Source organism: Mauremys mutica, chromosome 1, assembly GCF_020497125.1.
Source record: "Mauremys mutica isolate MM-2020 ecotype Southern chromosome 1, ASM2049712v1, whole genome shotgun sequence".
Taxonomy (NCBI): domain Eukaryota; kingdom Metazoa; phylum Chordata; order Testudines; family Geoemydidae; genus Mauremys; species Mauremys mutica.
Window position 1 is genome coordinate 177,853,072 of NC_059072.1, and position 22,105 is coordinate 177,875,176.

The 22,105-nt window shown below is 49.2% G+C and overlaps 1 protein-coding gene across 3 annotated transcripts in view; it reads left to right on the forward strand.

The window, feature by feature from the left end:
- Positions 1 to 257: 257 nt before the first annotated feature.
- CD101 (CD101 molecule) overlaps positions 258 to 22,105 on the forward strand; it is a 33,190-nt gene continuing 11,342 nt past the window's right edge. Inside the window, exons 1-6 of one of the 3 annotated variants that reach the window (XM_045006864.1) lie at positions 258 to 362; positions 2,395 to 2,775; positions 4,287 to 4,700; positions 7,796 to 8,182; positions 10,840 to 11,217; positions 12,824 to 13,240. In XM_045006864.1, the coding sequence (XP_044862799.1) occupies positions 317 to 362; positions 2,395 to 2,775; positions 4,287 to 4,700; positions 7,796 to 8,182; positions 10,840 to 11,217; positions 12,824 to 13,240 (2,023 nt within the window). In that variant the 5' untranslated portion in view covers positions 258 to 316. The remainder of the gene's footprint in view (positions 363 to 2,394; positions 2,776 to 4,286; positions 4,701 to 7,795; positions 8,183 to 10,839; positions 11,218 to 12,823; positions 13,241 to 22,105) is intronic. The other 2 variants (XM_045006873.1, XM_045006883.1) reach the window with 2 other exon arrangements.

A 22,105-nucleotide genomic window follows, 5' to 3' on the forward strand; every position in this document is an offset into this window, starting at 1 on the left:
CTTACAGTCTAAGCAGGCTGCACCTCAGCACTGGGTGAGATGCAACCAAAGCAGGGCGAGGTAATGAGGGTGTCTGGCACGCAACCTCTTAGTTTTGTGGCTGTGCACTGGGACCCTGCCTTTGCGGCTCTGAAATAAGTCACTTCACCAGCCTCTTCTCACACCCAACCCCACGCCGCCCCTTTGAAAAAAAGGAAACCACGTCGTGAGCCGTCCGCCTTCCATCCGGTGGTTCTTGCAGGGCTTGGCGGCTGCAGCTATCTGAGGAGAACTTCCTGCCACCTGCAGGGGAAGGACCTGTCTGCCCCTGTTTGTAATGGGGTCCATCCAGCACTCAGCCGCTTTGCTTCTCTTCGTCCTCGGTGAGTGTCGTGGAGCTTGTTGGTTTTCCTCTCTGTTCAGCACTTGTGGGGGGAGGAGGGGTAATGGGGGATAGGTAAAGGCCAAAGGGAGGGCTTAGACGTGCAAGCCATCCAGCCCCTTTCGCTGATATTTGTCAAAGCCACCCACTCCTTTGGCTCCTCTCAGGGAGGGGACTTGGCCCCTGGGGTTCTGGGTGTGTCTGGGGTTCTCTGTCGCACTGGCCACTACAGCTGGCAATGAGGTGCGCTAGGGCTCAGTAATGGACAGAGATTCCCCCTCTCAGGGGCTTAGCATGGCCACAAGGGTGCTGAGAGCACTGTGGAGGTACGTGAGCATGGACAGGTGGGGCTGCTTTCTGTCACTCTCCTTTTAGTTGCTTCCTCTTGCTATGCTCCCCTGGCTGAGCTACTCCTGATCTCCTGCTTCAAAGTTCCTGCTCCCTTCTCTTTTCTGTCCATTTGCCTGGTCCCCTCCTGACTGAAAAAGCAAAAACAAAAAATTGTGGCACTAATGTGACGTTTTCTGCCATCCCATCATTCACACTGCTTGTGTGTGATAGCCCTTCCCCTGCCCTGTCTTGGCTATTTGGCCTGGAAGCGCCCCATGGCAGGACTCCCTGCTACTCTCGGTGCAGTTCCTAGCTCAATGGGGCCTTGTTCCGGGTTGGCCCTTGATTTAGATGATGATAATCTCTCCAAAAGAAATGGCAAAACTCCTGTCTGTTTCAGTGGGGCAGGGTTTGGCCCATTTTATACAACCACTGAATGTCCAACTGGCACACGGAACGTGACCTTGCTGTGTACCCCCATTTATCACGAGCTTACACTGGACCTGCATGTTGCACCAAAAATTCCATCCCAATTTAATTTGACCCACAGGAGCTGCACCTGCTGTTATCGGTCCTTTTGCTTATGTTGCTGTTTGTACTTTACTCAGGAGACTAAGGGCTTATCTCCAAGGGAAGCTATTCCAGTATAGCGCAGGGTGTGGCTATAAGGGCTGTAGTTATACTGCTGTAACTCCCCGGGTGGACTCTGTGTTCCAGAATACAAACGCCTTTCTCTGGGTTAGTGTAATCTACTTCCAAAGTCCAATCAGAAGAAGGCACTCTTCTTCTAGCATAGCGTCCACACAGGGAGCTACTCTGGAATGGCCATTCTCGTCAGTGTCCCTGTGTAGACAAGCCCTTTTTGGGACTCTCAAATAAAACGTAGAGTAAAACAACTTGCTCTGAGAACTCCACTTGTAACGAGGGGAGAAAAACTACCAGCTGACGACCCTGTTGCTTCCCTTTCCCACTCCATTCAGGCCGCATACAGACAGAAGGGGGATGGGCTGTACAGCTAAGGGGTGAACTGCCCTTGCAGGCTATTCACCTCTGCAGGGATGTCCTTATCTGCCTGCTCTGATGAGGTCTCCTTTGGCACATCTCATCACCTGACATGTTCCTATAGCTGTTTTTCTAATGGCAAACCAGCCTTATCCCCCACTGCACTTGCAGCCCATGCTGGCTAGTGAGATCAGTTTTCTCTGCCCTCTTTCTAACATCTCTTATCATACTGATAGGCAATTCTGATATCCACTCACCCCAGCTGTGTTAACTACAGGCTATTCATGCCCAGTTCTCTTAACCTCTTCATACCTCGTTAGAACTGTGGGGCATCCATCTCAACACCCTGTTGCTCTGCTCTTCCCCTCTAAACAGAGGTCTAAGCAGCATCAAGGAGGGCAGAATAATCATTAAAAGGATGTGGATCCTTAAAATGTGAGGCTCTCGGTTTGAACGTGCAGTTACTGCAGCTGTATGTGCCACCTGGGTATCAGCGCATGTAAATGACAGTTGTGCTGATACCTGATTTGCTCTCACAATTGTGGTAAATGCACAAGTGAAGTAAGTCTGTGACTGCAAGCACCCCACTTCTGCAACTCAAATTCCACGTATTCTTAAAACCCAAATTCCTCCTTTTGGGATGTGCCTCTAGAAGAACTTGTATTGCCACATAACACTACTGCTGTTTCATTATTTATAAGCAGGCCTCTGCGTTGGCCAGAGAATAGTGCTGGTTCAGGAAGGACGTCTTTACCGGGCTAAAGGTTATCACATCACCATCTGGTGCAATGTCAGTGGCTACCAGGGGCCCTCAGAGCAGAATTTCCACTGGTCCATTTACCTGCCATCTGCCCCAGAGCAGGAAGTGAAGATTATCAGCACCATAGATCCCTCCTTCCTTTACGCCACCTACACCCAGCGTGTGCGGAGTGGGAAGATCTACGTAGAAAGGGTACAAGGGGACTCTGCCCTGCTGCACATTAAGGAGCTCCAGGACCAGGACGCCGGCGAGTACGAGTGCCACACACCCAACACCGACGAGAGGTTCTTCGGGAGTTACAGCGCCAAGATGAACCTCTCAGGTAAGGGCTAGAGAAGGTTGCTAGCCTCGCACTTGCCATTCAGCCACCTTCCATCGGCTGCTCTGAGGCACTGGGTGAGGGTGGCCAGATAGGATGGTTCAGGTTTTGCTTTTCTTTTGCTGTTGATGCTGTCCAGTTGTGGTGGTCCCATGTTGGCACTGAAACCCTGTATGTCAGCCAGGGGCGCCTCCAGGCACCAGCGCACCAAGGGCGTGCCTGGGGCTGCCTGCCGGTCGCTGTGAGGGCAGCAGTCAGGCTGCCTTCGGCAGGTCTGCCGGTCCAGCGGTTTTGGTGGCAATTTGGTGGCGGGTACGCCGAAGTCGCGGGACCGTGGGACCTCCCGCAGGCATGCTGCTGAAAGCTGCCTGACTGCCGTGCTTGGGGCAGCAAAATGCATAGTGCCGCCCCTGATGTCAGCATCCCATTTAGTGAAGGGAGAGGCCAGTGAAGTGCAGTGTTTAAAAAACACAGGGACATCAGATGGCTGCTCCCCCTGTAGAGAGGGAGATGGTGGGGACAGGTGTCTTCTCTCTTGGAGGGAAGGGGCAGATGGTGTGGTAGTGGGAGAGGAGGTGAATAGGGCCTTTAGCTGGGCCTTCCCTTCTTCCTCATCTGGGGCTTTTGGTGCTGCTCCACCAAGTGGTGGGAAGGCTGGATGGGGGGCCTCAGCCAGTCACAAACCCCTCCAGTGGCTCCCACTTCGTGTTCCTTTCCTGGTGAATCTTCACTTCCACTAGGGAGGAGGAGCTGAGTCCCCCTCCCCCGAGCCAGAAAAGGAGAAAGGAAGGGAAGCTGCCACTCTGCTCTTCATTGAGGAAGGGGAGCTATGTTCTCCACACCTCATTTCTTGAACCCCTAGTCATGACAGAGCTCCAGCAGATCACATCAAAATATCTCCATGGGTACAAAGGCCCTCAAAACTGACACTTAGCATCCTTTAGGCCAGGCCTATAGGACACAGGGTCACTCTGACACATGTGGGATACCCATTGACATTCTGGAAAGGGTGACCATCCTAAGGGACATCTTTGGGAAGGGGGAGAGAGTTAGGAGGGGGAAGCATGACTGGATGGGAGAGGCAAAGGAAAATGCTTTATTCTTCACTCTCTTATGTAAATGACGGTGCAGCCTACCCTGGAGAGAGATGCTCTGTGGTAACTTTGGTGGGGCCCCTGGGGTACCCCCACACACCCATGTTTTCCCTTTATCCTTGTAGTGTACCTGCCCATATTCTTTCGCTTACACCTGATACTCCTTGGAGTCAGTTAACACTGGCCCAGGTTGACTGAAGAGGGCGCAAGAGAGCGTTGCAGCAAAGGAGACAAGCTCTGCCCACCCAGGAGCTGAGCCCCTTTGTGTATCGGTGGCAATCAGCAGAGAAAGCTGCTAATGCCACAGAGTGGAAATCCCTGCACCAGGAGGAGGGCGTGGCTCATAAGCAGGGTATCTATGTCTAGACAGAGAGTTGTTCCTTGTGACCAGCATGGCTGTGGGTTTTTTTTTGTGTTTAGTGATCCCCGACACTCTGTCCGCCACCATGACACCGCAGGCCCTCACCCTAGTGGAAGGAGATCCACTAGAGCTCACCTGTGAGGTGTCAAAATCCACAGCTCAACACACCCACCTTTCTGTTGCCTGGTACCATCTCCAGGGATCAGGAGATGCTCAGGCCACAGTGATCCTTTCCCTGTCCAAGGATTTCGTCTTGACTCCGGGCCCCTCCTACATGCAGAGGTTTTTGTCAGATGTCCGGCTGGACAAGGTTGGGGACACCACATACAAGCTGTCTATTGGCAAAGTGCAGCCCTCTGACCAGGGCCAAGTGTATTGTGAGGCGGCTGAGTGGATTCAGGATCCTGGTGGGTCTTGGAAAGATATAACTCGGAAACAAACGGAAAAGACATTGCTGACTGTCAGAAGCCAAGGTAAGATGCCCACAGCCCATCGGTGAGACACACTATCGTTATAAAATACCACAGCTCCCATCTGAGGGGCTGCAGAGGGATCCTAACTCATGTGCTTACCCTCTCTAAATGAGAGTCAGGCCTGTTGTGTCTCTCTAAAGCCTCTTCACCCACCCAGTCATTAAGCCTCTGCGCAAAATGTCACTTTACACAACAGCATTAACGTGAATGAAAATTCTGAAGTTCTAGATCCTGTCACATTTGATTGACAGAGGCTCTAGGCAGGAGACAGAATGGCTCCGGATGTACAAAAATCCTGTGTTTGCTGATCAGAAGTGCTTGAGTGAGGGGGAGGGATGACTCAATATTGCCTACCCCAAATCGCACATCATGAGTTAATCCCTGACAAATTTTAAGATCAGCTTAAAAATCATGACCTTTTAAAACAAACGTTGGGTTCTTATTTGCCTTTGGGCATCTGAGCCTTTAGGGTTCAAGTTTTCAAACTTTCAAGGGATTGGTAGTAGGGAATGGAGCTTTTTACATCCAAGTCACTGGTTCCTGTCCAACCCAGGGCAGTAGTGACTATATGGTAGCCATTCGGGGGCCTCGTATAGATATGTAGCCTGGAAGGAACCTCAATAGGTCATCTAATCCAGTCCCCTGCTCTGAGGCAGCACTAAATATTTTCTAGTGAAATAAGGAGGTGTTCGTGTCTCAGATGCTCCTCCAGTGGCCCCGTTTTGTAACAGTGTGAGCAGAGAGGCCAAACTTTTCTCTGCAACCATGAGGGCTAGAAATACTTTTTTTTTTTAAATTGAAAGCTGAGATTTTCATATAATCACCTGACTCCACTAAAAACACCCAGTAGTGTGAGACTTTTCATAAAATTGTGAGAGTTGGCAACACCAACACCTTCCCAGATACAAGTGAAGGCAATGTTCCCATTGACTGCAGTGGGTACAGCATGGAGGCATTGTTGCCCAAGACAAAGGGGATTATGGCAAGCACAGAGGTAGCATGGAGGAAGGTGGGAAGGGAGCAAAGGCAGAAGGTTAGGCCTGGAGTGGGGTGGGGAAGCTAAAGCAGTGAGAGAGAAGGGAGCTTAATGGAGGATACAGGCCCTTGAAGGTGAGGATAAGGAGCTGGAGCTTGCTGGGGAATGCAGTGAAGAGGTCTGACTAGGGAAGTGATGTGGTGGGAACCGTGCACAAGGAAGGTTATCACAGAAATATTTTGGAAAAGGGGGGCTGATTTGAGATGTAAGGTGGCCAGAGGAAAGGAGGGTGTTGATGGTCTTGAGGGTGAGGAATGGAGAGTGTTGAGGTGAAAAATGACCATGGTTTGGGCCAAAATTAATGGCCTGGGTAGAGAGGAAAGATCTGGTTTTAGTGTGTGTGGGTAGTGGAAGCTGGTGTCTGGTAAAGACCCTGATACAGAACAGGAAACCAAAGAAACAAATAGCTAAATCAGTGTTTTTCAACCTTTTTTCATTTGCAAACACCTAAAAAATTTCTAATGGAGGTGTAGACCCATTACCAGGGGTAACCACTGTTACCATATAACAACAAACTTTTGCGGACCCCTTAGAACAGAGTTTCTCAAACAGGGGTCGCCACTTGTGCAGGGAAAGCCCCTGGCGGGCCGGGCCGGGCCGTTTACCTGCCCCGTCCGCAGGTTTAGCTAATCACGGCTCCCACTGGCCGCGGATCGCTGCACCAGGCCAATGGGAGCTGCTGGAAGTGGTGGCCAGTACGTCCCTCGGCCCACTCCGCTTCCAGCAGCTCCCATTGACCCTGAGCAGCGATCCGCGACCAGTGCTAGCCGCGATTGGACGAACCTGTGGACGGGGCAGGTAAACAAACCGGCCCGGCTCGCCAGGGGCTTTCCCTACACAAGCAGTGACCACTGTTTGAGAAACCCTGCCTTAGACACAGTCTGAGGACCCCCAAAGGTCTGTGGACTACAAGTTGAAACCCAATGAGCTAAATGGTTCAAACAGTTCATTGAGCTGTGGGCAAGATGTCATGACGTGCATCACTCAAACACTGCAAAAACTCTCTTAATGACCGTAGATTTTAATTTGGAATGGCTGGCAGGTTTGACAGTTTGTATCTCTTGTTCTCATTCATAGGAGAGGTTTTTGTGTGCACCATTGTTTGGAGAACAGCTGCAGTTCATATGAACGTTCATAGCAGACAAGAATATTTGCTTTTTATTATTCTCCTGTTTAAAATTTCATCATCCAATCAGGAAGCAGAAATAATACCATGTAACTTCAGTTACCAATCACATGCTATGATTCATGAATAGGGATTAGCCCAAGTAAAGAGTTTGGAAACTCCCTATAGGCTGAGAATTCTATTCTATTTAGATTAATATATTACACTCATCATTGAGGTATCTGAACAGTTTACGCCATTGTTTGAACTTGGAGGCCTCTAGAGCTCATTATTGCTGTAAACAATTCAGCCAATATTTGGGAATACCAACCATATGTGCAGGAATCAGGATGTTTCTTCTTGAATTGTTTATGAGCCAAACATTTAAAACCATAGCATAATTTATTTGCAATAAATACTTAAAGCAGCTGTAAATCTCAGGAATTACTGTATTTTTACCTTTGGACAATAATGTATGGTATTTCCCTTGGATCTAGGCATTGTCTGTGTAGTATTGATCTAAATAGTCAACCCAATGGTCATGTAAAAATGCGACCTGTGTACAGACAGAGATATGTTCTGTGTTTGATTTTTGTGCAGAATTCTCATTGATTTCATGAGTTCCATGCATGGGAGTTTGGTAGGGAACCATATTCCCCGCTCACTCAGCAGTGACCAGTTTCTATTAAAATCTTGTCCTGAATCACCTTTTGGGCTTTGTTTCAAATCTAAGAATGCCTGGCAGATGCCTCAGCAAGGGTGGAAGTTAGTCTATGTTGTATTAGACCTAAAAATACTTCTCCCTTCAAGAAGAGAGAATCTTGTCCAGAGGCAATGGACTAAAGGACCCATTTGATAGAGGTCCCTCCTGACTCTAATGAAGCTAGTAATAGGAAGGGATAATTGAACCAGGGCCTCTTGACATACACTTACCTTGCTTTTGTTTTTCCACAGACAGAGATTTCCAAGCTAATATTGCTGCTGTTGAAAGTTCCCTTGCAGAAGGGAAGCCCTTGCAGGTAAATTGCTCTGTGACAGCCCAGAATAGCCAGAACCGATGGTTCCAAGTGGTTTGGCTCTTCAAAGGAGTAGAAGTAGCTAGAATTGACCCACATGGGGTACTGGCCTTGAAGAAGGAGTATGAAGAGAGAGCTGCCTTGGGACAGCTCCAAGTGGTGAAGAAAAGCAATGAGATGTATATCCTCAAAGTATACCAGGTGAGGCTGAAAGACAACGGAACATACAGCTGTGAGGTTTCAGAGATGGAGAAGGCTTCCGCAGGTTTTTCCATCATCCAATCCAAGATGTTGTCAGGCATTGATGTCAACGTGAAGCCAATAGGTCAGTGAAATTAAATGCCCTTTCTTCTAAATGAAATATGACAAAGGTCCCTGGTCTGGGTTCCATTGCTATTTGGCCTCCTGCCTTGGCACAAGGAAGCTGTCCCCCAAAAGGGGCAGGTGGGCTGCAGTGTTTGGTACAGTGGTAGAAACCAAAGTATTCACGAAGGCACACATAACACTTCTACTGCAGCAAGGGAAATGTGCACCCTAATTCACCGGATCACCCCACAGTGTGTCCTGATGAACTGCATCCTCTCTCCAGTAGGCATAAGAGTCTTTTGCCTCTCACCTACAATCCCTCTTGCGGTTTCCACCCTCTCTTCTGAGGCAGCTGCCTGTGCACACCTGGTGACTGGGATCCTACGTTTGATAGGATCATTCTCAATTTCATCAGGGCTCTCTACTTATTGCCTTTTTTATTGCCTATGCTTATGCATGGTGCAATCAATGCTTAAAATGTGGGGAGATGCAGGGGGAGGGAGGGGCAGATTCCCCAACCCCCTCAAAAAAGTTCAGGTCAAGCTGGGTTGTTGAGAGATGTACTTTAAGCACTGTCTTACCAAAGATGCTTCTCCCAGATTATGAGCCACCCCATTCCCCCCACCCCACACACATACTTTTTTCAGACCACTTGAAGCTTTTGGCTACAATAGCCTATGTGGTAATGGTCCAAAGTCTGACAGCTTCCAGTATTAATACTGCTGTGTTTGGGGCTATTATTGTAGAATACTGCAGTATTATTTGTTTTAAGGCCAGGATGGCTAAATGAGATTTACTGACACTCCCAATGACTTCTCCTACCATGGCATGCTGTTCTACCCAACATTGCAAAGGCAGACAACCATCACCATGGTGTACCTGTGAATAAACTGTCAGGGGTGGTTACAACATTGGACTGGGGCTCAGGAGATCTGGATTCAATTCCCAGCCCTGCCACAGTGACTTTAATCTCTCTGTGAAATGGGGACAATAAATACTACTCTCTTCCCATCCTGCGTCTGCCTGTTTAGATTGGAAGCTCTTTGGGGCAGGGGCTGTCTCTTATGCTGTGTGTGCATGTGCGTGTGTACGTACAAACAGTGCCTAGCACAATGAAGCCCCTGTCTTAGTTGAGGCTTCTAGTACCACTGGAACACAAATAATAATGAAGACCATGCACATATAAGCAGGGACGGCTCTAGGAATCCCGCCGCCCCAAGCAGAGCGGCGCGCCGCGGGGCGCACTCTGGCGGTCGCCGGTCCCGCAGCTCCAGGGGACCTCTTGCAGACGTGCCTGCGGAGGTTCCGCTGGTCCCACTTGGCGCGCTGGGGTCTGGAGCCGGCCCTGCATATAAGTCAGGAGTCTACTCTAGAAAAATATCCAAGCTGGACGAATTCTTGCTGTTTCTGTATTGACTTGGCTTTGTTCATGCAATGATGCTGTGTGAATTTTGCAACTGTGCTAGGTGAAAATAGGTATCTGACTGACTGTCTTTTGCTTTGACCATCCAGTCATGCTTGGGATGTACTCTTTACTCCTTCTCATCCTTTGGTGTCTCTGCAAATATTGACAATTTTCCCTCATCATGGCTCGGCACGACTTGTCCTTCCCTATTACCTCAACTCCCTCTCCAGAGGGCACCTCACTTTCTGTTCCAGTTCACCCATTCTCTTTAAATAGAGGCAATTGCTCTTTCCTCAGAGGGTGCTACACACACTGTGACATGTAGGTAAAAGCTGATGTGTGGAGTAGGTGTTTTACTGCAGGCCTCTTGTAGCCATGACAGCTCATACATTCTATTTAATACCCATAAGTGCTCAAATGCCAGCAGGGGCGGCTCTACGTTTTTGGCCGCCCCAAGCAGTCATGCGCGGGAGGCGCCCCGGAGCCGCGGGAGCAGCGGACCTCCCGCGGGCATGACTGCAGAGGGACCGCTGGTCCCGCGTGGCTCGGCTGGACTTCTTGCGGCTGCGGACGGTTCGCGGGTCCGGCGGCTCCGCTTGAGCTGCCGCAGTCATGCCTGCGGGAGGTCCAGCCGAGCCGCGGGACGAGCGCCCCCTCCGCAGTCATGCCTGCGGCAGGTCCAGTCGTCCCGGGGCTCCGGTGGACCTCCCGCAGGCATGACTGCGGTAGGTCCACCGGCCCAGCCTGCCGCCCCCCCCCCCCGGCTGCAGGGGACGCCCCCTCGATTTTGCCGCCCTAGGCACCAGCTTGTTTTGCTGGTGCCTAGAGCCGCCCCTGAATGCCAGGGTGATGAGCACAGTACAAGAACCTGAAGAGCATAATTTGTTTTCTTTAATATATTTGTCATTACTCTTCATGTGACTTAAAAAAACCCCACCTTTTAAAATGAAAGTTAAATGCATCTGGCTCAGCTATGAACAGCTGACGAGATGTGTCCACACTGGAGCCTGGAATTCTCCTGTCTCAATGCAGCAGGCAGAGTGAAAGTCAGAGTCTGCCAGTTGAGTGTGTTCATCAAAACATTCCCTAATGTGATGGCTCCAGGAATGCCACTGGCAGAAAAAATGCACTTCAGGGTACTGAAAAGATGGCTCCAAATTTCAGGACAATTCCCCCTACCCTTTATGTTGAGATTTACCTTGTCACGTTGTGTAACATAAGAATACTCCTGACTACCTTGGAAAGGTAATTGCTGTTGTTGTTTTTCACAGAAAGCCACATGCAAGTGTCTGTGCTCAGCAAAAGGCAGATAGTGGAAGGAGACACCTTGATCCTTCACTGTGAGGTGAGTGGAGCAACAAGCCCACTCTCTGTGAATTGGTGGCATCTGCAAAAGAGCGGAGATCAACTGGAGCACATAGTTGGGATGGAACGGGATGGCATGCTGAGGCCGGGCCCCTCCTACCAGGAACGCAGTGCTAATAGGGACCTCCGACTAGAGAAGATTAATTCTACCACATTCACCCTGGCGATCTACAACACTTCAGCCACCAGTGATGGAGGGTCTTACAAATGTGAAGTGACAGAGTGGTCCATGGACAGGAGCTGGAAACAGACACAGGAAACATCAGTAGCCATTAGCCCTCTCAGTAAGTTGATAGAATCCCTTCCTTATATTATGCTTGGGCCTGAGAAGGAAGAGATCTGGGTTCTGCTCCAAGCTCTGCCATTGACTTACTGTGTGACCTTAGAGAAATCACTTAACAGCTGTGTGCCTCAGTTTCCCCACCTGTAAAATGGGGGGAATACAACCTGACTGCCATGCAGTCTGTTTTGAGAAGTTAACAATGAAAACTGGTAAAGTGCTCTGAGATCCCTGAATGCCAGTCACTGTGTAAATACCAATTACTACTTAGCAGGAATCCTTTTGGATCCTCAGCTTCTTGAAACATGAAGTGATTAATCTATTGCCACAATTGTTTATGGAAATGAAACTGAACAAAAGATCTTGCTGAGTTGTACTACAAGAGTTCTCAGTGAGGGGTCCTTGATTTTGGAACACTCTTTGCCCACCAGAGGCTAGCTTGGTTAACTTTTCCAGGCAAGCCCCTTTTCTTTTTTCCCGTTTGGCTGTTGAGGACGGTGTGGGTTGAAGTGGATATATTTAGGCACCTTTCTTTCTGTCCATGTTGTGACTTTTAGTTTATGGAATAGGCGCCTGTAGCACTGGATGGGCCACTGTATTTTAAAAAGTGAAATATGTAAATAAATGTTGCAGATGATCAGTGGGGAAAGTGTGCTTGGCAAAATGAAGCACCAGTCGTTAACCAAAACCAGACCCTTCTGTTAGTAGAGCTGTGGTGGAATTCCAGATTGTGCTGCAGGCAGGATTGAGGTATGGTGTTGGCAGAGCTGTATGGGGAACCCAAGGCTTTGTTTACATTGCAGAGCTTGTGCTGGCAGAACCCCCTAGTGTAGACGCAGTGTATGCTGACAGAGTTTTTCTACCGGTGCAGGAATGCCATCTCTCTATTATGGTAGTTGTGCTGACAGGAGCCTTCCTCTGTTGATGTAGCTGTGTCTACTCTGTGGGTTTGTCCGTGTAGCTCTGTCACTAAGGGGTGTGGTTTTTCATATCCTGATACACACAGCTATGCCAGTTTAAAAGTGCAGCTCAGGCCTGAGTCTGGAATAGTAGGAGATGCTGCAGCTCAGGACTTAGGCACAATGCCAGAGCTGAGCATGGAATCAGGAGTGGAATAACAGGGTACATGTCAGGAGCGAGATGCATTCACAGAACTGAGGGGCACAGGAATGGGAGAGCAGGGGATGGATGACTTTAATCAGGACTGAATTGTATTGGCAATGTTTGTATGATCCAGAATAGCCTGGGGGCTCCATGTCATGATGGAGGCACACTGACAGAGCGGAGCAGCCCAGATTTAAATAGCATTGAGGGGTAAGGAAGGAGCAAGGTGTGTTGTTAGAGCTGTGGAGTGGCAGGGAAGCTGGGTCAACGCTTCCTGCAGAATGATCAGGAGCGTGTTATTAGTTCCCTAATATCATGAGCCTAAAGTTCACTTGTAAAATAAACAGCTAACCCCCGGATCACCCAATCAGTGTGGGAACAGCTCCCGGCAGGGGAGGATAGTGCTGCTTGTGAAGGGATAAAAGCAGGGAGAATGTTTTTTTATTGTACAATCTCTGTTATAACCTTACAAACCCAGTACAAATGATGTGCTTTCTTCTTAACAGGTTTGGATTTGAGAGCCATGCTGATAAGCCGAACAGCAAATGTCAAATTTACTCAGGATTTTGAACTGTTCTGCCAGGTCTCTGCCCCCTATCTCATCACCTCAGTGCCAATATCGGTAACTTGGCAATTCCAGCCCATCTTAGGGACTAGTGGCTATCAACAGCTGATCAAAATCATGCCCAGTGGCACCATCGAGTGGGGGGCTGCCCAACCTCACTTTCAGAGGAAGACCAGAGTCACACAAGCTGCATCTTCCTCCCAACTTCTAATCCACAGTGCCACAGAGCAGGATGCAGGCAGGTACAGGTGTGAGGTGGAGGTCTGGAGGAGAAGCTCCCAGCAAGCACGACACCTAGCTATGGCAGCAGCTGCTGCTGTGAAGTCTAACGTTGTGGAGATAAAGGTCAATCCACCAGGTGAGCTGCAGCAAATGCTTTTCTCAGGAGCAGCTTCTTGCTGTGTGACTTGCATAAATCCAAAAAGAATGTAATTAGCAGTTAGTTGTCTCCATGATCCTAAAACTGCTAGAACCCCTCCGGGCTTTGTGGGATCATGCACCAAGGCCACAGCAGCAGGTGCTGCTTGTACTAATTCTGCCTCATCCAGCGTGGCTGTTACGCATGTTTTTAAAGTGAACTTGGTGCTGGTGAGTGCAGGCCTCTGGTTGTCCATTGAATGGGTACAACGTGGGGAATGGCTGTTGAAGATTTCCCACCCCCACCCCCGAGGCTTGCCGGTGGGCTTTAACCCTAACCTCTGGGGCAAAGTGGGAGTTCATTCCCTGGCCTATTCAGTCTTTGCCCTCTCTGCTCACACTGTTACAAAACGGGGCCAGTGGAGGAGTGTCTGAGACGTGAACACCCCCTTATTTCACTAGAAAACACTTAGTGCTGCCTCAGTGCAAGGACTGGACTAGATGACCTATTGAGGTTTCTTCCAGGCTACATATCTATACTAGGCCCCCAAATGGCTACCATATGGTCACTACTGCCCTGGGTTGGACAGGAACCAGTGACTTGGATGTAAAAAGCTCCATTCCCTACTACCAATCCCTTGAGTCTTCCAGTGTCCACTTGTCCAATGTATCCACAACATGTTCTTCTCTTCTTACCAGCCTATGTACACTAGAGGCCAATATAGCCTACTTGGGAGGTGTCATGGCTTGTGAAAAAGAAGCTGAGTGGGTTTGGGGGTTTGTTTCTGGTACTCTCTACCCTTCTGACTCCTGTGGCTGGGAAGGATCCCTCTGAGGCATGGTACATCCTGCATTAAACAGCATCTGTATATCTGATTCTCTGTCAGTAACCAGGACTTTGATAGGGATCTGTAATCTGTGTCGTATCTCTCGAGAGTCTCCCAGTATCTTGTAGGGAGTCACAGACTGAAATTCCCCATATGGGACCATAGAATGTTGTTAGTGAATTTAATTCCTTGTGCAGATCCTCAGCTGGTCAGTGTAACTCCATCAAAATGGATAGAGCTACATGAATTTACAGCAGCTAATTATCTGGCCCCTTAAGAATACATGGTGACTGTCCAGGCCTGAGCCACTAGGCCATTGAAGCGCAAGCCTAGGACTGTGTCCCTGTTGCCATGGGGATTTCCTAGTACCAGTTCTGTTCATGAAAAAACAGTCTTTTTTTTGCATGAAATATTTCCAGTTTTTCCACTTAACCTAAGGCTATGTCTACACTTAAACTGCTACAGCATCACAGCTACAACGTTGCAGCTGCACCACTGTAGTGTTCCAGTGTGGATAGGAGGGATTCTCCCTTCACTATAGTTATTCCACCTCCCTGAGAGGCGGTAGCTAGGTCGATGGAAAACTTCTTTGGTCAACCTAGCGCTGTCTACACAGGGGGCAGGGGCAGCTTAACGACGTCCCTCAGGGGAGTGGATTTTTCACCCCCCTAAGCAACATATCTGGGTCAACCCAACTTTTTAGTGTAGACCTGGCCTTTGGCTTGTAGGGAATGCAGTCCCAAAAACTGAAACCTTGAGCTTTCTGTGGTCATCAAAACATCTGATGCATGGCAGGCAGTAGGTGCTGAGAGGGAGGGGGAGGTGCTGATCGGCAGGGCCTGACAGTGGGCAGGAGGCGCTGAGGAGGTTCTGGTAGGGGGGCTGCCAGTGGCCACTGCTCGCCTCCTTGCCCTCCCCCTTGCCCAACTGCCGCTCTCCTCTTTGCCATCCGCCTGCCTTCTCACCCTCTCCTGCCTGTCCGCCTGCCACTTGCCTCCCTGTTCGCCTCCTCACCCCGCTTGCCTGCCCGCCCGCCTCACCTCCCTGCCTGCCTCCTCATGATTTTACCGAAGCACAGGGGCCCCTAAAGTGCAGGGCCTGGGGCGGTTGCCCTGATTCGCCATACCCAAGGGACGGCTCTGCTTCTGACAGTGGCCAATGCCAGGTGCCTCAGAGGGAATGAACAGAACAGGAAATCATCAAGTGATCCATCCCTGTCGCCCATTCCCAGTTTCTGGCAAACAGAGGCTAGGGATGCCATCCATCATTGCTACACTTTTCCCTTCCCCGAGGATTGGCCATTGTGACACTCTGGTTTGCATTGGGAATACAGACTTTCAGTGAGCGGGAGGACCCTGGGAAGCAGTAACACTGAAGGGGAACAAGGGGTGATAGTGAACAGCAAACTTAAATATTTAATCTAAAATGGCAGCCAAAAACACCGGTGGGAGTTTGTAGGTTACTTATGTAGACATATCTTGGTCATGGAGCCAGAAGAGGCTAGGCTTGCTCTGTATGCCCCCAGGATGTTGTATTCATTCCTGGAAACTGCAGTACTGGTAAGATACTAAAGTTGAGACAAGAACAACAAAAATGATCAAGGGGATGGAGGGATTGATTGGAAAGGTAGCTATGTACTGTTTTGGTAAGAAGGTCATAGGCTTATGATTCTATCTGGTGGACAAAAGTACAGGGGTTCGGGGAAGGGAAATTAACTTAGAAATAATGGAATGAAATTGAATAACAGAAAAATTAGGCTGCAAATCAGGAAAAACTTTGACAGTGAAAACCACTGGGCTAAGTAATATTGTCAGGTGGGAGATGGGAACCCCATTGCTTGAGACACTTTAAAAGGAGACTAGGCAAAACCCCCTAGAAAATGTAGGCTAAGAAACAATCCTTCCTTTGCAGGAGGAGGCTAGATTATAAGATAACAGATCACTTCCATATCTGACTTAGGCCCTGACTGTTCAGCATCCTACCTCCCTAGGATGGCCAATACCCATTGCTTCAGAAGAAGTTTAAATCTACCCATAATGCACCTTAACACTGTACTGGAGAGAAGGATAAAGCTCCTTTTTAGCACTTGCCCAAATGGGTACTTCCAGAACCCCGAGAGATGCCCTTCTGGTGCTGCAGTGTGAGTGTGTGAGAGAGTGTGTGTGTGAGAGAGAGAGCGAGAGAGAGAGCAGGTAGGTTCTTTTGCATACTCCAGCTGTTCCCCAGCTTGTCAAAGCAGAAAGTGCATTGTCAGCAGATAGGATTCAAAGCAAGACAGTCAATGGGAGATTCTGCTTAGTTAATTAAATTGAAATTGGTTCTGTTTTTGCTTTCACATCTTTCTATGGAGGGAAGTGGCCTGTCTGCTTTTTATAGTAATTGAACTTTAGCAATGTGGTGGTGAGAGACAGAAGCTTAAAGCAAAAGGGGTGGGGCTTTAGCAAGCACTTTGCTTCCTCTTGGGGATGATCTTTAGAGGAGTTGCAACAAAAATTCCTCTCATGGGAATCAAGGGTCCCTTGTTAATAGCAGGCTATGTGAGCACATTCCCCTTGTGAGCTCTGCTGACCCCACATCAGTTTCTCTGGAACATTTCCTGGGAGGAGACTGCCAAGCCACACACATTAAAGTGAGGTCCCCTCAGGTTGCTGTAATGCTAGCTAGGACTAACAACCCATCCTGGCTTTTTTTTTTTTTGAAAGATCCCAGTTTTCATGAAGCAGCAAAGAATCCTGTGGCACCTTATAGACTAACAGACGTTTTGCAGCATGAGCTTTCGTGGGTGAATACCCACTTCTTCGGATGTATTCACCCACGAAAGCTCATGCTGCAAAACGTCTGTTAGTCTATAAGGTGCCACAGGATTCTTTGCTGCTTCTACAGAACCAGACTAACACGGCTACCCCTCTGATACTTGACAGTTTTCATGAGTTCATCTGGAATCCTATGAGGCCACCATGCAGGTTAGCCTGAATTTGTGTTACAGTGTGATGCACCTTTTCCCTTCTTTCAGTTAAAATGATTGACCTTGCTATAGCTCTTTGTCTCCAAAGGTCTCAGAGTGCATTGCAAATTGTATGCAACAGTCAATTTGCCACTACTGCAATAGCATCCCCTCTGGTCACAGACAGCTGTTTTACCATGCTCAAGGCTGCCATCTAGAGGAAGAACAGGAATACTTGTGGCACCTTAGACTAACAGTTTGAATCTCAGATGATGAGCCTACTCTTATGAGACCACAGCTATAGTGGCCATCACAGGGGATTGAACCAGAGACCTTTGGTGCTAACCATGAGTTGTTATAGTTTGAGCTAAAGAGCCTGCCTCTCGAGCTGAGAATGGTAATGGGCCTGTGTCTTCTGTGGATCACGCACAAAAGGGGACACAACACGTGGGCCAGCAGAATACAAAAGTCGCAGCCTTTCAGGAAAAGAAATGAAGACGAATAGTGTAACCCTTTGAAAGTGGAGGTGGAAATGGAGAGAATCAGAATGCGATTGTATAACTAGGCTAGGAGTCTGGAATTCATAGCCCTATTCGAATAAGGAAGCCCAGTATCTTTAATGACCACATGTGATATCACGGCCTTTGTCTCTGTCTCATCTAAGAAATGGCTCACTACTCTGAGATTAAGGGGATTAGCTCAGTATCGAACAGCACCCTCTATTAAGCCATCACACCACTTCCTCTGATATCCAGATGTTCTCATGCCATTGACGCTGGCATAATTTTGAAAGCCCTATGGTTTGGGTCGTAGCTGCCTGAGGAAGCAACACTTTCCCTCTGCTCTGCCATAAGAGCTGAGATCCACTGGTGCTCAAGTCTAGATTTAAAAGCCTGCTGGCAAGGTATTCTCAGTGGATGCCTCTTAACCCTGGAATTTCCTTCCACTTTTAGTCAGACGGAGGCAGAGTCTGTGTTGGCCTTTAGGGCACAGAATAAGACTTCCGGATCTGGACTGGAGGCAGGCACCATTTCAGTTATATTTAGCAGTTAGGTTCTGGGGTTGAATCTGTTTTAGGTTATGAAGAGCTAATCTATGTTGCATTAGATTTGTGCTAATACCCAGAGCTGGCTCTGATGGGTGCATTTTTAAGGATGGAGAAATAAAGAAATGAAGTCAAATCCAAGTCCTGCCCATGCTCAGCTCTGATTAGCCCGTGGGATCTGATGTGGAACAGTCAGAGGGGTGCATGGCAGCAGAACAGAGGACTAAAGCGGGTGACCCTTGGGACAGAAATTCACTTGCTCCTCTGCACTGCCTAGCCATTCCATGCATTCACACGGGAGCAGCCCTAGCCATTTTGCTGGCCAGGGTGGAAAATGTTTTTTGGCAACAATCCATCTTCCCCCTTCCCCAACCTCTACCCCCTCCAGCAGTCGAGCCAAAAAAGTCAGAGTTAAAATGGTCAGTCAGTCAGAGTGGAGCAAAAAATGGGGGCACTCCCAGAGCAGCTGCCCTGCTTGCCTGCCCCTAGAATTGTCCCTGTGTTCACAGCCCATGTAGTACCTTCAAAGCACAGATGTCATCTGCTGGGAAATACAGAGCCGCAAAACATCTTGCCACCCCATTTAAAGCAGCTGTCTTCTTTCTTTCCATCGCCCCTTCTTGACTCTTGTCGCAGTAGGACCCAAATCCTCGCTGCTGTTCTCACTCTCACGTGGCAGCCTGCAAAGAGCCGGGCTGAGGAACATGCCATTTCCACCTGCCTGAAACATTTATGAGGCCAATCCCGGTGTATTGCGTTTTCAATTTCAGAGCGACATGTGCTAATGTCTCCAGTGGGATTTGAGATGGGAGGGGGGGGGGCACGGGAGAGTGAGAAATATAGAATAATACAGGGGTTGGCAACCTTTCAGAAGTGGTGTGCCGAGTCTTCATTTATTCACTCTAATTTAAGGTTCTGCGTGCCAGTAATACATTGTAAAGTTTTTAGAAGGTCTCTTTCTATAAGTCTATAATATATAACTAAACTATTGTTGTATATAAAGTAAATAAGGTTTTTAAAATATTTAAGAAGCTTCATTTAAAATGCAGAGCCCCCCAGACTGGTGGCCAGGACCCAGGCAGTGTGAGTATCACTGAAAATCAGCTCGTGTGCCGCACGAGGGGGATGCAGATGCGTTGAATAGGGAAAGGAAGACAGGGATAAAGGAGAGAGAGACTTGGCTAGCAGATGTGAGAGAGAGGCAGAGGCACCACCCAAGCCCCAAGAGAGGTTAGGGAGGATATCTAAGTTGAGGAGCGGCAACAATGAGCTCTGAAGGGAGACGTTCCTCTTTGGCTGCAGAATTGAGGGGCTGTAGCACCTAGGTTTAGAAGGCGGAGGCACACAGTGGTGGGGCTAGGGGGAATGGGAGGCTCTTTGGGGCACTGGCAGACATTCAGAGGAACTCTGGGAGGGAAGGGGAGGAGGAGGGGAAACATGAGGTGCTGGCATATGTGAGGGGACCTCTGGAGACAAGGAATGTCCATGAGGTTCTGAGAAGGAATAGAGGTGCTAAGGGGATCCCCAAAGGAAAGAGGAAATGTGTGTGGGGGGCTCTGAATGGTGAGGGAGACGATAGGCTGTGGGGGACACCACATGTAGAGAGGGATGTTAGAGGAGTCTTCAGGGGAGTGGGGAAGGAAGGGAGGATGCGGGAGCAGGCCTTGAGGCCAAAGGCCTTGCTTCTGAGGAATAGAGGAAGGTGCCAAGCTCCTACATCTCCCAATAACATCAGTGGGAGCTGAGGACACACAGTACCTCACATGATCAGAGCCATAATTCTTACCTAATGAATTAATAGTTCCTTGATGCACCCGTTCCTGACTCACACTGAAGTGTGTGCATGTGTGTTTGTAAAATTGTCCTGTTCCCAGGGTAGCAGGATGTTGAATCTACATCTTCACAGGCAAATGCTTCTGCCTACCTGAGCTTCCCCTGACCATCATAGCTGGGATTAAAGATCCTAGAGCTGATTTCCATCCTCCCCAGTCCTCTGTATGTTCAAAATATGGCAATGCCATTCAGCTTTCTCTGCCATGGTGGCCAGCAAAGAGTACAGCTGTCCCAGTTGAATGTATGGGGGGGGGGGTGTAGGGTGACCAGATGTCCCAATTTTATAGGGACAGTCCTGATATTTGGGGCTTTGTCTTTTATAGGTGCCAATTACTCCCCAGCCCCTTCCCGATTTTTCATCCTTGCTATCGGGGGAAGGGGTCCCTCTAGGACAGGATGCAGAAACCTTCTATATGGACAACAGATTCTCCCTTGCCAGCTCCTCTCTCCCACCCCAAAATGACTATCAGATCCCAACCGTAAGGCAACAACTCCCCAGTCCAACCCATCGAGCCCCACAGCTTCTGGGATGGGATAGTTTCTCTATATCCTCAGCACCCGCTGTCTAAGGGCTATGGCTACACTTACAAATTTGCAGCGCTGCAGCAGGGTGTGAAAACACACCCTCTCCAGCGCTGCAAATTGCGGCGCTGCAAAGCGCCAGTGTGGTCAAAGCCCCAGCGCTGTATGTTATTCCCCACAGGGAGGTGGAGTACGGACAGCGCTGGGAGAGCTCTCTCCCAGCTCTGGTGCTTTGACTACACTTAGCGCTTCAAAGCGCTGCCGCGGCAGCGCTACCGCGGCAGTGCTTTGAATGCTAAGTGTAGCCACAGCCTAAGGCCTGGTCTACACTAGGACTTTAATTTGAATTTAGCAGCGTTAATTCGAACTAACCGCTCAACCGTCCACACCAGGAAGCCATTTAATTCGAACTAGAGGGCTCTTTAGTTCGAATTTGGTACTCCACCCCGGCAGGTGGAGTAACGCTAAATTCGACATGGCTAGCTCGAATTAGGCTAGGTGTGGATGCAAATCGAACTTAGTAGCTCCGGGAGCTATCCCACAGTGCACCACTCTGTTGACGCTCTGGACAGCAGTCCGAGCTTGGATTCTCTGACCAGCCACACAGGAAATGACCCAGGAAAATTTGAATTCATTTTCCTGTCTGGGCACTTTGAATCTGACGTCCTGGCTGGACATCGGGGCGAGCTCCGCAGCACCTGCAACGATGCAGAGCTCTCCAGCAGAGGAGTCCGGCCAATCCAAGAATAGAAAGAGGTCCCCAGCATGGACAGACCGGGAAGTCCTGGATCTGATCGGTGTGTGGGGCGAGGAGTCTGTGCTCTCGGAGCTGCGCTCCAGCAAGCGGAATGCAAAGACCTTCGAGAAGGTCTCTAAAGCAATGATAGAGAAAGGATACAGCCGGGATGCAATGCAGTGCCGCGTGAAAATCAAGGACCTGAGACAAGGCTACCAAAAAGTCAGAGCGGCAAACGGACGCTCCGGAGCCCAGCCCCAGACATGCCGCTTCTACGAGGCACTGCATGCCATTCTAGGTGGGTCTGCCACCACTGCCCCACCAGTGACCGTGGACTCAGTGGATGGCATAGTGAACCTGGACAGTTCCTCCTCGATGTTCGCCGATGTGGAAGATGAAGAAGGGTCTGTGGAGGACGGCGCAGGCGACAGCGAACACAAAACCGCTTTTCCTGACAGCCAGGATCTCTTCATCACCCTCACAGAGATCCCCTACCAACCCTCCCCGGCCGTTAACCCGGACTCTGAATCAGGGGAAGGATCAGGCGGTAAGTGCTAGAAACATGTAAACATTTATTTTTTATAAAACAGGTATAAAAAATAGAAATACTATATATAAAATTTTCAATGAAAAACTATATGAAAAGTAGGTCCACACATATAGGGATTGAACAATAATCCTCCAGGGACAATTCAAGAAAGGTCTCATTTAGGTCCTCGAAAAGCCTCCGCAGGAGGTTCCTGGGGAGAGGTGCCTTGTTGGGTGCTCCATGGAAGCACACTCTTCCGTGCCAGGACATCCTTATGTAGATGGGAATCATCGCCTCTACAAGCATGGCCGCATATGGTCCTGGTCTCTGCAGGGCTTCCCTTAGCATCCGCTCTTTGTGACTCCGAGGGACCCGCATCAGGGTGATCTCGTTCATGAAATGCTGCATCTAATTAGGGCAATTAGTGTAT